The 15,114-nt window shown below is 44.2% G+C and overlaps 1 protein-coding gene across 1 annotated transcript in view; it reads left to right on the top strand.

Moving 5' to 3' along the window:
- Positions 1-15,114, top strand: part of JMJD1C (jumonji domain containing 1C) — a 228,220-nt gene that overhangs the window by 77,442 nt on the left and 135,664 nt on the right. The window contains 1 exon segment of the mRNA XM_044299158.1: positions 9,562-9,726. Within this exon segment, the coding sequence (XP_044155093.1) occupies positions 9,562-9,726 (165 nt within the window).

Genomic DNA, 15,114 nt, shown 5'->3' on the forward strand with positions numbered 1-15,114 from the left:
TTAGAAAGAGATTGTCACATACTATATGATATCATAGGACAACCCCTTTAATATGTTTATGAACAGCATGTCCACCGCTCAGAGGGGACACTCTGATCACTAGATCGTCAGGTCCTGTGAAATTGAGCCCCATGTGAAGATCCACCCCATGATGTGCTGTGCCCGTCCCCAGGCTTGTGTGTAGCGGGGAACCTGCGACTGCTCTGCGCAGGGGATGTGTCTCCGAGGGCCCGGATTTCCTATTTTCATTCTTATTTTTCTAATCTGCAGAGCGGCGCGGTGGTATTTGTTTTATTGTTCTTTGTTATATGTAAGACGGTGTTTGTATCACAGTTAATCCGATCTCCCCACTGTGCCATTTTTAATACTACTGCAGCAATTCCGTTTCTAGTTGCCTAGCAACCAGCGGCCTCATGTGGCAGTAGTTATTCTCCTAACCGCGCTCCGTGCCCCCTCGTTGCCAGGCAGACATGTGACACTGCTGACTAATATGCTGAAAAACATGGAAGGTCTTCTAGGACTTGCATAGCGCTGGTTTTCTTAGTTTGCATGCCTGGTTTACGGGAGTACGTGTGCACGGTTACGAGTTTTGTGTGATGGAAAGATGGTAGTGTCTTACTATTCGCGTTGTTCCCATTCACTACACGGAAAGCACATGTGACGATTATTCTAGTTTATCGCTTCTATTGCGATTTTAAAGGGGTCTTCCAGGAGTAGAACATCAATTACCTATATCCTATTTGCGGCTCCCCCACTGAGGACGTGACTCTCCGGTGAGCTCCGTGGCCTCCTCACAGCTTACCAAGCACAGTGCCATACATTGTATAGTGGCTGTCCTTGGTATTACAGCTAAATGGGACTGAGCTTCACATAGGCCACGTGCCCGATGAACATAACGTCATTGGCCTGGAAAGAGGCCGTAATACTCACAGGGGCGCCCCTGACTCTTTAAACAGCTGATCGGTGGGGTGCCGGAAGTTGCATATTGAGGGGTATATATATTTATACGTTCTATCTCTATTATGGATCTTGCACCCACATTAGATATTTTCGTTGTCCTTGCTACAGATACTGGTTTACTATCCGTCCATCATGGTTTCTGGGGCGCATAGTTCCTCCCACCTCTTTCTTGTGCTTGGCACCAAATAGTCAGAATTGTGGCCAAGGCTGTTGTCCGGTTTGACAAGTTATCCGGTGTATGATTAATAACATTGAGTTATCCCGTGCACCATTCCCATGTGTCACGCTCAGTCAATATAGCCAGTGCCCCCTTTAAATAATGGTTGAGACCACCCCATTAGCTACAGCAGATAGCTGCATTTAGATATGGTTCTTCTGGTAGAGCAAAGGCTAATGCCCACCGGCGCGTCGTCCACATTGCCCATCGCATTGGGCCAGGCGGTGTCGTGACCTGGAGATTGATGGGTTCTTATATAAAAGGTTGCAGTCATTTGATTGTCCCCAGTGGTCCGCTTGGTAATGTGGCGACCCTTCATTGCTGCAGTGCGGTTGTGATGGCCGACACACCCTTTGCGGAAAGTAACCAGGGAGCTGAACTAATCATCCTCTGTATTAGGCCTCATGCACACGACCGTTGCGTTTTTTGCGGTCCGCAAATTGCCGATCCACAAAACACAGAAGCTGCCCGTGTGCCTTCCACAATTTGCGGAACGGAACAGGTGGGCTATTTTAGAAATGCCTATTCTTGTCCGCAAAACGGACAAGACTAGGACATGTTATATTATTATTTTTTTTGGGCGGGGCTACGTAACCCTAAAGGCTGTCCGCATCTTTTGCGGCCTCGTTGAAGTGAATGGCTCTGCACCCGAGCTGCAAAAACTGTGGCTCGGATGCGGACCAGAGCAATGGTTGTGTGCATGAGGCCTTAACCGGAGCGTATGTGGCGCTTCGCTGGTATCTGCGGTAGATTTGTTTCTTTTCTGTTGTTTCCGCCTGGCAGCACATAAGGCGTCTGAGAACACAAGAGATTTATTTTGGTGCCGTCCATTAAACTAGACGTCTGATGGTACGGCAGCCTCTCGGGTTAGTGCAGCACGTGGGATTGGGTTGTTCCAGTCACAGTAGGTATTCGCCGCTATTCACCGCTGCTGATTGAGTGCTTGTTTACATCCTTATTACAGGCACTGCCGGCACGTTAGGCATCGTTTGTGTTGCACATTAGTAATGAGCTCACTTCTCATTTTATACGTATTATGATTTTTGAAGTGTCTGTCATCCGATCGTACGCTACATCAGTAGATCTTCTGATAAGTATTTTAATTATATTCAGGGATCAGGCACACAAATGTATATATTTTTTTTTCCCCCATGTCCTGTTTTTTTTTTTTTTTTTTGCGGCCCATATGCTGAACCATTCACTTCTATGGGTCTGGAAAAAAATAAATAAAATGCAAATGACTCAGTGTGCATTCCATTTCTGTATGCCTGCATGACCGTTCCGCCCAAAAAAATATAGAACATGTCCTATTCTTGTCTGTTTTGCGGACAAGGATAGGCGTAGTTATAATGGATACCCCCCAAAAACGTCACATGGACGTCATCCGTCTTTTTTTGCAGAACCCTGTTTTGCGGACTGCAAAATGCATACGTTTGTGGGCATGAGCTCTCATAAAAAAATTTTTTTTTATGGGAATGTTATGGCTACGTTTTTTCTTTGTTGTCTATTATAGTCTGCGGATGGCTGGTTCTCTATTACGGTGTTAATTATGACTTATAGGAAGATTTGTTGAAATAAATTCCAGAAGATTCTCCCCTCCCCCCCCCATGCAGTGTCTGCCATTTATCACTCCTGCTCAGAGGATCTCTTATGATGGAGCTGGACCAGGTCCACGATGTACGAGCTGCTGAGGTCTATGCATTCTAATCAGGACTCCCCATCCCTCACCCCTTGGGAATTTTTGGTGGGCTGACTTTGAACATTGCAGTAACAGTATCCGAGCGGTTCATTCAATATTTATTCTCATTGTGTACTGTGCTCCGCAGGACAGGTGGCTCCCGCACCTCCGCCACTGTTGCCAGTAGAAAGCCGTATACCGTGTCACCTTTGATCACCTTCACCGCCTGGAAACCCCTATCTGTCCGTGTCAGAAGCAAGAGCGCTGTGCTAAAAAATGTGTAAGCAAAGGCTGCAGAGCCTCGTCTGTTTCCTGTGGTGATAATGGTTCCTTGAAGACAGGTTGAGCAATAAAGCAAACCCTGTTTGTTAAGCTGATGCTAGGAGAATGGCTTACATTATGTTTAAAGGGTTTTATGCAAGTATAGTTTATTTTCTGAAAGCGTTGTGGACCCTTGTCGTTTTTTTTTTTTAAGCTGTGTTCTTTCTGTCAGTGAATGGAAACCTTCTTGTTTGCATCACACAGATGCACGCCCCGTTTTGTGCCTCCATGTGCTGCAGCGGATTTTCAGCCTCGAATTGTGTACAGTGGGGCAGATTTATTAATCGGATTGAGCCCCAATGCTGGCACACTTGCCATGCTCTGACGGGCGTGACTTAACATGCGACGGGATGCGCCAAAAAACACAAATGTTTTAGTGCAAAGAAAGCCAATAGGGGTGTGCACAGGTAGGCAGAAGTGTCAAAAAATGATCATCCGTCCTGAGATACTGCGTGCGGTCTGGCACGTCGTTAGACTGCCTGCCTGTATCCACACAGTCTACACTTTAGACAGGATTAGTAAATCTGCCCCCAGTGTTTCTATTAACTGCCTGTGAACGGAGATCCTGACCGTTTTAAAGGGGTTAATCGGAAATGTTTTATATTGATGGCCTATCCTCAGGAGCTACAGTGAGCTTACCAAGCACAGTGCCGTACAATGTATAGTGGCTGAGCTTGGTATTGCAGTTCAGCCCCATTTACTTGATGTGGCCTAGGTAAGCTCAGTACCTGTGACTGATGTACAGGGAGGACGCTGACCTAGGAGGAGGCCCAAGTGTTCATGGAGCAGCCGATTGTCGGGGGACGCAGGAGTTTTACCCCCCACAGATCTGATATTGATGACTTGATCTGAGGATAGACCATCAATATCAAATTTGCAGATATCCCCTTTAAGGGATTGTAACAAAGAAATGACTGGATGCTTGTTTGCTTCTAACAGACTCAAAGGGAAAGTCATCAGGAAATGGCCCGTGTAAACCAGCTTTTTAGGTTAAACATATTTTTAGTAATTTTGGTGATTCTTTTTTTCTAATTTCCCATATCGCTCTTTATTAAAAAAAAAAAGTAAACAAACTGAAATCCTATGTGCACCCAGAATAAATGGCCACATTTCCTAATCCTATAGATGGCCCTAGAAGGAAGCGTTCCTCCGCAGTATGGGGAGGAGCGATCGCTAACTTCATTGCTCTCCCCCCCCCCCCTTACAGAATCACTGATTGCCGGCAGCAGAGACCGTGTAGACACCACAATCTGCTGTCAGCAAACAAGGATTTAGGGGACCGCAGAAATGATCATTTTGCTTTTTCATCGGGTAATCGGCGGCACCTTTACACCGGCAGATTATTGCTTCTGGGTGTTCCTACGAATGCTCACAATAATCTACCTGAACATCGGACAGTGTAAAGTCGCCTTTAGGCAGTCTAGACCTGCACCAGATTTAGTGTCTCAGGCTGGATGATAAATCTGGTTCAGGGATAGACACTTATTTTTTACCTTTTATGCTAACTATTGGTTGGGACACAATTTTACTCCAGATTTTTGGTGCAAAATGTTGCAACTTTGGTAACGCCCCTTTCCACAAATTCCCTGCCCTCCCACTAAGCCCCACCCATTCTGGATACGTGAAGAATAATGGAGTTCATATTGGGTTTGCTCCAGCCGCTCTTGTTTCCACCATTATGTATGTATATGAGGTTTCATTGACTAGTGAACGCAATTCAGGGCAGAGGCAGATGTTAGTGATTTCAGACAGGGCTGTGGGATGGCGGTACAATAAGAAACAGGACAAATTCTATGTAAATTTGTCATTCCAGACTGCAGTGTAACAGGGGAATTGAAGTGTAAATGAAGAAAATTGTTCCAGATGATCTTGGCCTTGAGGGTTTTTACAGTACCTAGCGAGGCTGGAAATGTAGCGCCTTATAGCGGTGTAAATATTTCTCATTTGTGTGCGGCTTCCCATTAGTTATATTCAGGCTGGTGAGACAGATACATCAGGCCGAGTAGTGTCTTTTGTGCAAATGTTGCTTCCAAAATAACAGATCTGGCGGTATTATCCGTGGCAGACGCAGCGGTGTTGGTTGACACACTGGCAGATGGGACTAAATTTAGACACGCATTAAAGAAGAATTTCTTTCATGTAGAAGGTGAAGACCTTCTTAGCCAGAGCTGCCGGGAGTTTAAATAGCTCGGTCTCGTGTTCCTTTAGATTGGGCGTTATGCCGTGCTCCATTATGCGGCCTGTGCTCTATAGGGTTATTATTAGCAGTTATATTTTCCCTTTTGATAGAACAATTGCTTTTGTTCAAAACTTTTATTACTCAACTCTGTGGACTTCAACTGAAGGAAGAAAGAAAAAAAGATTTGATGCGTTTTTGGTACAAAAGTAAAGAAATCAAATATTTGAGTGTATAATCAAATGATTGTATGAGTGGCGTCACTCACAGCAGTTTTTTTGAAATGTCACTTTTTTGGGCGACATTTTTCATGATTTTTTTGGTGCTATATATATATTTTTTTCAACTAAATTTCTATAAGAAAATAAGAGACATACTACAAATTAGAAACTACAATTTTTTTTATTTATTTTTTAGGGGGGGGGGGGGTCAGTACCTTTTTTATTTTTTTCATTATTTTTCTTAAAATGCAGCATGCTCTAGTTATGGCCAGTGTCAGATGTGTGGCAGCATGAATTTCCATACTGAGCTCCGCTGCTTTGACTGGACCGCACAGCATTATAATGATTTACAATGCTGTGTGTCTCTGCCCGATCCCAGCTGTAAAGAATTGTACTTGCATAATGCCGTCAGTACAAATCATTACTGATGATGTCGGGCAGAGATTCACAGCATTATGCATCATTATAATGGCAGAGATACACAGCATTATAAATTATCGCTGTGCGGTCAAAGGAGCAGAGTTTGCTACGGGAATTCACGCTCCCACACGGAGCGTGTTTTACGCAATGAACGTGCTCATCTGAAACTGGCCTATGGGGTTTTCCTATAGGCTTCTCTATAGGATATAAAATCATTTTAAAAAAGGCAAGTAGTAAACATAATGAATTGAAAAAAAAAAAAAAGCACCAAAAATGCTTGCAAAAAAATGCATAAAATTCATGATGTTTTTCAAAAAGCTTGTTGTGAAGAAGATGTGATTCATTGTTTGTATGCCGGGCTCCGCAAGCTCTAAAATTCCTGACGGAAAGTGGATGTGAACATAGCCCAAGACGTGCAGAAGCTGACAGCCGTCAGTTCTAGTACAGAACACTGCCCATGTTAGGCTTGGTTCCCACATGGCATGAGAGGCGCATTGTTTAGAAAGTCGTGCTTTCGCCATGTGGGTAGAATTGAGGTCATTCCAGCTGACAGTGACAGGTGATTGTCAGGGGAAGGCATTCCTCCCGCTCTCCCACAACACATACCAGGGAAAGTGGGGGAGGAGGGAAGATCTGCTCTGTTTGTTCCCTGTGTATTTCCTTACAGCGGGGAGGGGGCCGGGCGGGCCTCACAGTCAGATGCCCCCTGGATGTGTTTACACTGACGGATAATTATTCTGGGTGCTTGGGTGGAGCTCAGGTTCGATGGACGCCTACTTCAGGCACTGTCTTCTTGTCTGAAGGCCTAAGGTTACATCTAGGCAGGAGGATTTTAATTTGTGGTTAGTTCCCTGCTGTTAGTTTTCCCAAGCCATGTATCTGTATAAAGAGGGCGCCTCACTGCAATGCCATCATCCCAAGGTTATATTGAAATTATAGCCTGTAGTCGGACATCCTTTTTTGCCATGTGCCCCGTTAGGACATGATCGGTTTATGTATAGAAGTCATCCAACCCATCCTGCAACTCAAAACTGGGAATAATAATTGGAAATACCGGGTAAAGGGCCATTAAAGAGGTTAGAGGTTGTGGCTGTTGTAAAACTACAACTCCCAGCATGCCCTAATGGCTGTAGGCTGTCCAGGCTTGCTGGGAGTTGGAGTTTTGCAACAGCTGGGCTGCAGGTTGGGCATCCCTGGTATATGCCATCAATGTCAGATAGGTGTGGGTCCCGCTGCTCCTATCTAGAGAACTGGGCCATGAGGCAAAGCAAAGCACACCACTCATTTGCAGCATGCTCTCTATTCATCACTATGGGAGTCCTGAAAATAGTCCAGTGACCTATTTTCGCAAGTCCTGTAGCAGTGAATGGTGAGCGGAGGGTGGTCGTGCTTTTGTGGTCGCTCTCTGTTCATGCTGGAGATCCTGTTGTGGAGATAGGAGTGGGTACCACGTCTGGGACCTGCTCCTGTCTGACATTGATGACATATAGTAGTGATAGGCCATCAGTGTTCCAGGTGGGACCCCAACTACCCACGCCAGCCGGTGGTTGCACAATTTTGTGGTTAAAACGCAGGTATTACTATTGGCCACAAAAGAGCTGGGTGACATTTTGGCTGCATGTGGCAGTTGTGGCGTGTCAACCCGGCTTCAGACAGGCAGATAATCTGTTACACTTGCATCCTGTAATTGTGGAGTTTTTGTATGAACATTTCTACAGTCGTTCATGGTGGATGTGGTCAATGAGCGTTTGCTTGTTTATAGGTTGATTGCCGGACTCGTTTACATGCAGCAATGATCAGGAACAAACCCTATGAGTGATCATTAGGTCGATGATCACCTGAATAAACAGTCAAGAAGATGTTCTTATCCGTGTAGTCCGCCCACTGTAAACAGTCGTAATCAGCTCTTCCATGCAGATGACTTACTTGGCAGCCGAGCTACTGCTATCCTCACCAGAGATGTGTACCCGCTATGGTTATGGTGTATATTACTACACGGACCTTACATATTCCCTTGAACGTTATGTCGGTGAGAAGACTCCTTGGCTCCTTCATGAGTTATGGAGGAACAGGACGTTTATGACCACTGCTATCTTCTGTATACGCTAGGCACCATCAACACTCATTCCTCTCTTCATTATGTATGTATTCCTTCCTCGTCCCTGACCCTTATATGCTCCTGAAGGAGATAAAGGATTTATGTGTGCATGAAGGCTGCTGCTTCTGCTTTTCTCAGCTGAGGTTTGCCAAGGCTTCCCCCTATATTTAGAAGAGTTATTTTCGGTCTCTGTGCCCAGAGGGACATTTGGCCTGCCTGACAGACTCTTGCTAATGCATTCAGTCTCCTTGCTAGACAAATGATACCGAAGGGAGCCCAGTGCTAATTCTCAGCATCCCTTTTTGGCGATCTGTCTGAATATGTAGAATTTTGTGCACTTTTGCGATTTAAATCAACACGTCAGGCTCATTGTGAATGCTGAACCAAAGCCTTGCCTGGCAGACAGCGACTAATTGGGTTTAATTAAAGTGACACGATAGGACGGCGTATTAGCAATACAATGACCCCCGACGTCGGGATTTCGAGTTGCTTGAGGGTTAATAAAACTGTATTATTTAGCGTAACGGTATCATGAACATGTAGGCAACTTGAGTTTTATAGGAACCCAAATACTTTAGACTGGTGTCCAATAAATCCTGTCCTTTTTTGACTGTATCTGGTAAGATCACATTTAACTGGGAAACAGACGGATAACATACCAGTTGTTGACCCTTTAATGTGAATTTTAGTTCTATTTTTTTTTCTGGAACCGGAGGGTACGATATTATTGAAGACACAGGCAGTACATAGGGATGCAGAATGCTGCTGTTAGGGGCTGAGGCCATGAGGACTGAAAGTGGCTAATCTGATTATAATGAACGCTGCTGCACATTTTAGTGTTTTATTAGGAACTGTTTTTCTATGAGAACTAATTGCTTTGTCAGGTAGTAAAAACATTTCATAATTATAGCTTTCATTTTTTTTTGTCTGGAAGATGACTAGGGGTAGAGCTTGGAAAATTGGGTGTAACCTGTTACTGACAGAACAGTAGTGAGAGGCCCCTGCTCCAGCCAGTTACCTTACAGCCAGACGTTTCTGGACGAGGAGGGAAATGTGTGGAACAGAAATATGTTTGAATGTATGTGATTAGAAGATTATTAGGAGCAAGTCTGTGGCTAAAGCAATGGGTGGTATCATATGCCTGGGATAATGCTGTACATGTGCGCCAATAAATGAGGTATTCCTTTACTATAAGTCGGCGTCATCTGCTCTGAAAGTTCTCCATGATCAGATCTGTTCCATGTGTTTTTGCCTTTACCTGCACACTGTTATTTCTGCTCTACCCCCTGCATAGGAATTATATATTCTACACCGTGGAGATTATAAGAGAGTTTGAACCAAGACGACGTTTCTCGCGTTCCAAGCAATACTTCTATATTTTATGCGGATATGATTTGCTATATACCGTGATTAGTCTATTGAAGCAGTGCTCTCCGTGCGGACTTACTAATGTGTCTTTGTTGTTTTTAGGTGTACGTGGAATTTGATGACCTAGAATGGGATAAACGAGAATGGGTGAAAGTGTATGAAGATTTTACAGCCTTTTTTGTGGAGTTCCAGCTGGTCTGGGCGAAGAAGAAAGACCCCAGCCAGGCTCAGGGATCAAAGGTCAAGCAAGTCCAGTGGCCTGCCTTGGTAAGAGGGAATCTTAATGACACTTCTTCAATGCCTTGTTCAGTCAAAACCCAATTGTCTTTTCCTTCTGTCGATGGAGCTTCTGGATGTTTGTTGTTCATGTTTTTGTATTGGAATGTTCAACCATTCTTTATTTGTTAGGATCCACACTTTGCAGTGTACGTCAGGAGGACTTCCCAACATAACCCCTGACAGATGCCACTGTGTAGGCATATATAAGTATACCATGTCTCTGTGTGTGTATGTGTGTATATGTATGTATGTGTATGTATGTGTATGTATGTATGTATGTGTATATATATATATATATATATATATATATATATATACAGTACACACCAAAAGTTTGGACACACCTTCTCATTCAAAGAGTTTTCTTTATTTTCATGACTATGAAAATTGTAGATTCACACTGAAGGCATCAAAACTATGAATTAACACATGTGGAATTTTATATACATGACAAAAAAGTGTGAAACAACTGAAAATATGTCATTATTCTAGGTTCTTCAAAGTAGCCACCTTTTGCTTTGATTACTGCTTTGCACACTCTTGGCATTCTCTTTTTGAGCTTCACCCCAAACCATCTCGATTGGGTTCAGGTCCGGTGACTGTGGAGGCCAGGTCATCTGGCGCAGCACCCCATCACTCTCCTTCATGGTCAAATAGCCCTTACACAGCCTGGAGGTGTGTTTGGGGTCATTGTCCTGTTGAAAAATAAATGATGGTCCAACTAAACGCAAACCGGATGGAATAGCATGCCGCTGCAAGATGGTGTGGTAACCATGCTGGTTCAGTATGCCTTCAATTTTGAATAAATCCCCAACAGTGTCACCAGCAAAGCACCCCCACACCATCGCACCTCCTCCTCTCCATGCTTTACGGTGGGAACCAGGCATGTAGAGTCCATCCGTTCACCTTTTCTGCATCGCACAAAGACACGGTGGTTGGAACCAAAGATCTCAAATTTGGACTCATCAGACCAAAGCACAGATTTCCACTGGTCTAATGTCCATTCCTTGTGTTCTTTAGCCCAAACAAGTCTCTTCTGCTTGTTGCCTGTCCTTAGCAGTGGTTTCCTAGCAGATATTCTACCATGAAGGCCTGATTCACACAGTCTCCTCTTAACAGTTGTTCTAGAGATGTGTCTGCTGCTAGAACTCTGCGTGGCATTGACCTGGTCTCTAATCTGAGCTGCTGTTAACCTGCGATTTCTGAGGCTGGTGACTCGGATGAACTTATCCTCCGCAGCAGAGGTGACTCTTGGTCTTCCTTTCCTGGGGCGGTCCGCATGTGAGCCAGTTTCTTTGTAGCGCTTGATGGTTTTTGTGACTGCACTTGGGGACACTTTTCAAAGTTTTCCCAATTTTTCGGACTGACTGACCTTCATTTCCTAAAGTAATGATGGCCACTCGTTTTTCTTTACTTAGCTGCTTTTTTCTTACCATAATACAAATTCTAACAGTCTATTTAGTAGGACTATCAGCTGTGTATCCACCTGACTTCTCCACAATGCAACTGATGGTCCCAACCCCATTTATAAGACAAGAAATCCCACTTATTAAACCTGACAGGGCACACCTATGAAGTGAAAACCATTTCAGGTGACTACCTCTTGAAGCTCATCAAGAGAATGCCAAGAGTGTGCAAAGCAGTAATCAAAGCAAAAGGTGGCTACTTTGAAGAACCTAGAATATTACACATTTTCAGTTGTTTCACACTTTTTTTGTTATGTATATAATTCCACATGTGTTAATTCATAGTTTTGATGCCTTCAGTGTGAATCTACAATTTTCATAGTCATGAAAATAAAGAAAACTCTTTGAATGAGAAGGTGTGTCCAAACTTTTGGTCTGTACTGTATGTATGTGTGTGTGTGTGTGTGTGTGTGTGTGTGTGTGTGTATATACACACACACACACACACACACACACACACACACACACACACATTGTGCTCTATGCCTCTGTATAGAGGAGTAATGTGGTCATTTACACTATTTTATATGCTCAGCACTTTTGGCAGATGTTCATGCAGGTGTGAATGTGCCCTTACCATGGCTCTGTCTTTATTGAATTGTGCAAACATTAAAATGTTTAGAATCGCTGGCCGTACAAGGTATGTGAACCGCCAAATTTTGGTGTAATGGACTGGGCTGTGCTTACAGCAGGTGCTTTCTTAGGCACGAAGCCTGAATGTTCCCCTGATTAGCAGTTGTCCGTCTGTGCTGGTCATCACCAGTTAACCCACAATCCGCTTCCACTATCTCCTTGCGGTGCTTTCTACATTCTTCTCCTCCTATCTTCTCCCACCCTTAAAGTGATTTGCCCAAACTGATGGCTTATTGTTTTAGAAATGCCATCCCTTTCTGATCGGTGAGGGTCTGTCCGCTGTAGCTCCCTGCACATCCGGTGGCCAGGAGTGCCTCTGTTCAGGTGAAAACTGAAGGGGATGTGACTCCTTTGTTTTAAGGATTGTGGGGGGTCTTCTCAATCGGAACCCCACAATTAGAAGGCATATCTTCACCGAACAAGATGAGAAACCACCAAATTGGGAAACGGGGTTCTGAAAAGCAGGCACTTCTGTATGACTTACTACAGACCTGCGGAGGACCATAAGCAATGAGTGGACTGTATGAAGTCACACGGTGTATGAAGTTCATCCGTATATTAGGAGAACATCTTGTGCATGTCATCTGAAGCAGGGAAAGTATTTCATGTGTTTGCAGTGGCACATGAGCAGAGATGCTGTTCCGTGTTGGCGGCACACTCATAGCGGTGCCTACTGAGCCCAAGCTGTGTGAGCCGCCTGCTAGCAGTGTTTTTTTTTTTTTAAGGCTTCTCTGGCCCGTTTTTATTTGGAAGGCTTCTCCTGATGACAAACCTTAGTGAGTCGGCAAGGACAGAAAAAACAATTAGGAAGACCGGGGATGAATGTCAGTAAAATGTCCTTATCTAAATCATACTGAATTTGGGAATCAGAATTTAACACCACTGTTATGTCACATAGTTGTGCAATTACAAAGCTACACAGAGCCCAATGCGGACAGTGCTTCGGGTCCTGACCATAGGGTGAGGAAACATCGTATACCATGATGTGAATTATGTAATGATGGCCTAACTGAATACCTGCTCACTTTATCTCGTTAATTGAAGAGGACCTGTCGTGTTTGATTTAGTAAATTTTTGGATCTCTCTTTAGATAACAGTGCTGGAGCATCTTTTTCTATAAGACCCCTTTCACACGTCAGTGAGTCGCGTCCATGGTGTCCGTTGACTTTAATCTGTGTATTCACACGTTAGTGGTTTTGCATGGTCTGTGGTGACACCAAGAAAGCATGCCCTATTTTGTCCGTGATAAGGAATCCCTTATGCACATCACAGTCTATGGTCCATCCGTGTTTGGTCCATGGTTTTCACAGACCACTGGTAGGAAAGGCTCTGGAAACTAGTTTTCAGCCTTGCAGTGTCTGTGGAATACGGATGACAAGCAGAGAGCATGGACCAAACATGGATCCTTAACAGACATCCTCAAGGATGACCCACTGACCATCTTGTCAGGGTTGTCATCATGGACCTGTGACGAAGGCCTAACTCTGCATGGTGCAGTTCCTTTGTTATTCCTCCCAGAAATTGACAACTCTGTGATACCAGTTGAGAGAACTAAGCAACAGATCACGAAGTGAAAGTTGTCATTACATTCAGCTGAGCTAGCCCTACAAGGCACCGTGCCTGGTGTAACAGTGATTTTCCTGGTGATAGTCTCCCTTTCAAAACAGGTTAATATACCAGAGCATCGTCAAATATCCTAGCACTACCTGGTTACCCAGAAATGGAAAGGGGGTGCTTCTGGAGATTGGGTGTGAAGACCACAGGCGTATCTGCCTCCTCAAGGGTTGTCAATTTATTCATACCTTTCCCGGAGGCGATAAACAAAGGAACTGCACAATGCAGAGGTCTAAGAAAAGGTGCTGCGAAATGATTCCATAGGGAATACAAGTATTTATTAAAATAGACCATCTCAGGAGAGGTGATGGGTCCTCTTGAAGAAGGAATCCTTCATTCTGGTGAAACCAGCACTGCACACGGAGGAATCTGCATAGAGGCTCTGTTGCAATATTCAAGCACCAGGGTGTACAACCCCCACCAGATACAGGATAATGGAAAAGTAAAATTGATTGCGACAAGAGAATGGCAATGAGCCACAAGGACAAAATGCTAATTGCTGCCTTCTTATGGAGCCCAGTGGTACATTTGTTCATTAGGAGGCTGCCGGTTGGCAGTTCAAGTACTGAGCTCCGGTAGTTGGAACGTGGAGAGACATTTGCCGTGCTCGGCACACAGCGAACCTCGAACAGGCAGTCTTTATGTCGCTCTTATTATATTGCGGTTGCACCTGGGAGTGTTGGGTTATATGCCTATACTTACAGCTAGCCCGAGACTTGCATCTTCTGCAGGTTACTATGCGTGTTCCTGACCTGCGAGTAGTTTAGAACTGGTCAGGATTCATATATAATTACCGTTGTATATTTAGCTGCAGGACAGAAAATCTTTGAAACCCACCTATATAATGTTCAGGGGCTTAAGCAGATGGTAGCGGTCTCCCATCCATGCATGTCTCTGAACATTATAGTAAAAGCCCTTTAAAGCTGTCACCCGAAGTCATGAACTTTGTAGGACTTTGTTCCCATCACATTTGTGATGTCTGCTTAGCGTATAGCAGCGAATAGTTCCTGACCTACTGCCAAATGTATCCTTAGCCCCAGTGTACCTTTTGCCCCATCCGGCTGGTATGTATCGGTACACCACAAAAACATATGGTATTCATCAAAGTGTGCTTTTCCCGATGTATGTGTCAAATAGAGCCCAAAACGGTGCTGTCAATGGGATCTAACGTATGCTTGTCTCTACTCTCCCTCGTTTTCCTGCCTTAGGGTATATTCACACCACAGTGAAAAAAACTGTAATTACAAGTGGAAAAACTGTCCATTTTTAACATTCAAAATTTTTTTCCCACTATTCCCATGAATAATGGCCATTAAAAATGACCTCCTTGAATTATATGATTGTTTTCATTCTATGAAAACAGACAAAGTAGTACGTGTCCATGGACTGCAATGGTTCTGAAATCTGCCATGTGAACGTCCCCCTTACTGTTTACATTGTGGTCGCCTGTAATGAGGTGACATCAAATGACAGCAGGCAGATGTCTTCTTCTTTAAAGCCACCTGCCTATTAGGGCTCATGCACACGGCTATTGCTTGTGCACATTCCGCAGACGGATCCAGACCTATTCAACCTGAACGGGTCCATGACCTGTCCACACAGCAAAAAAATAGAACATGTTCATGTTAAGTGAATGGGTCTGTATCCTTGATGCGGTAAAAAA

This window comes from Bufo gargarizans, chromosome 6 (assembly GCF_014858855.1).
Source record: "Bufo gargarizans isolate SCDJY-AF-19 chromosome 6, ASM1485885v1, whole genome shotgun sequence".
Classification (NCBI taxonomy): domain Eukaryota; kingdom Metazoa; phylum Chordata; class Amphibia; order Anura; family Bufonidae; genus Bufo; species Bufo gargarizans.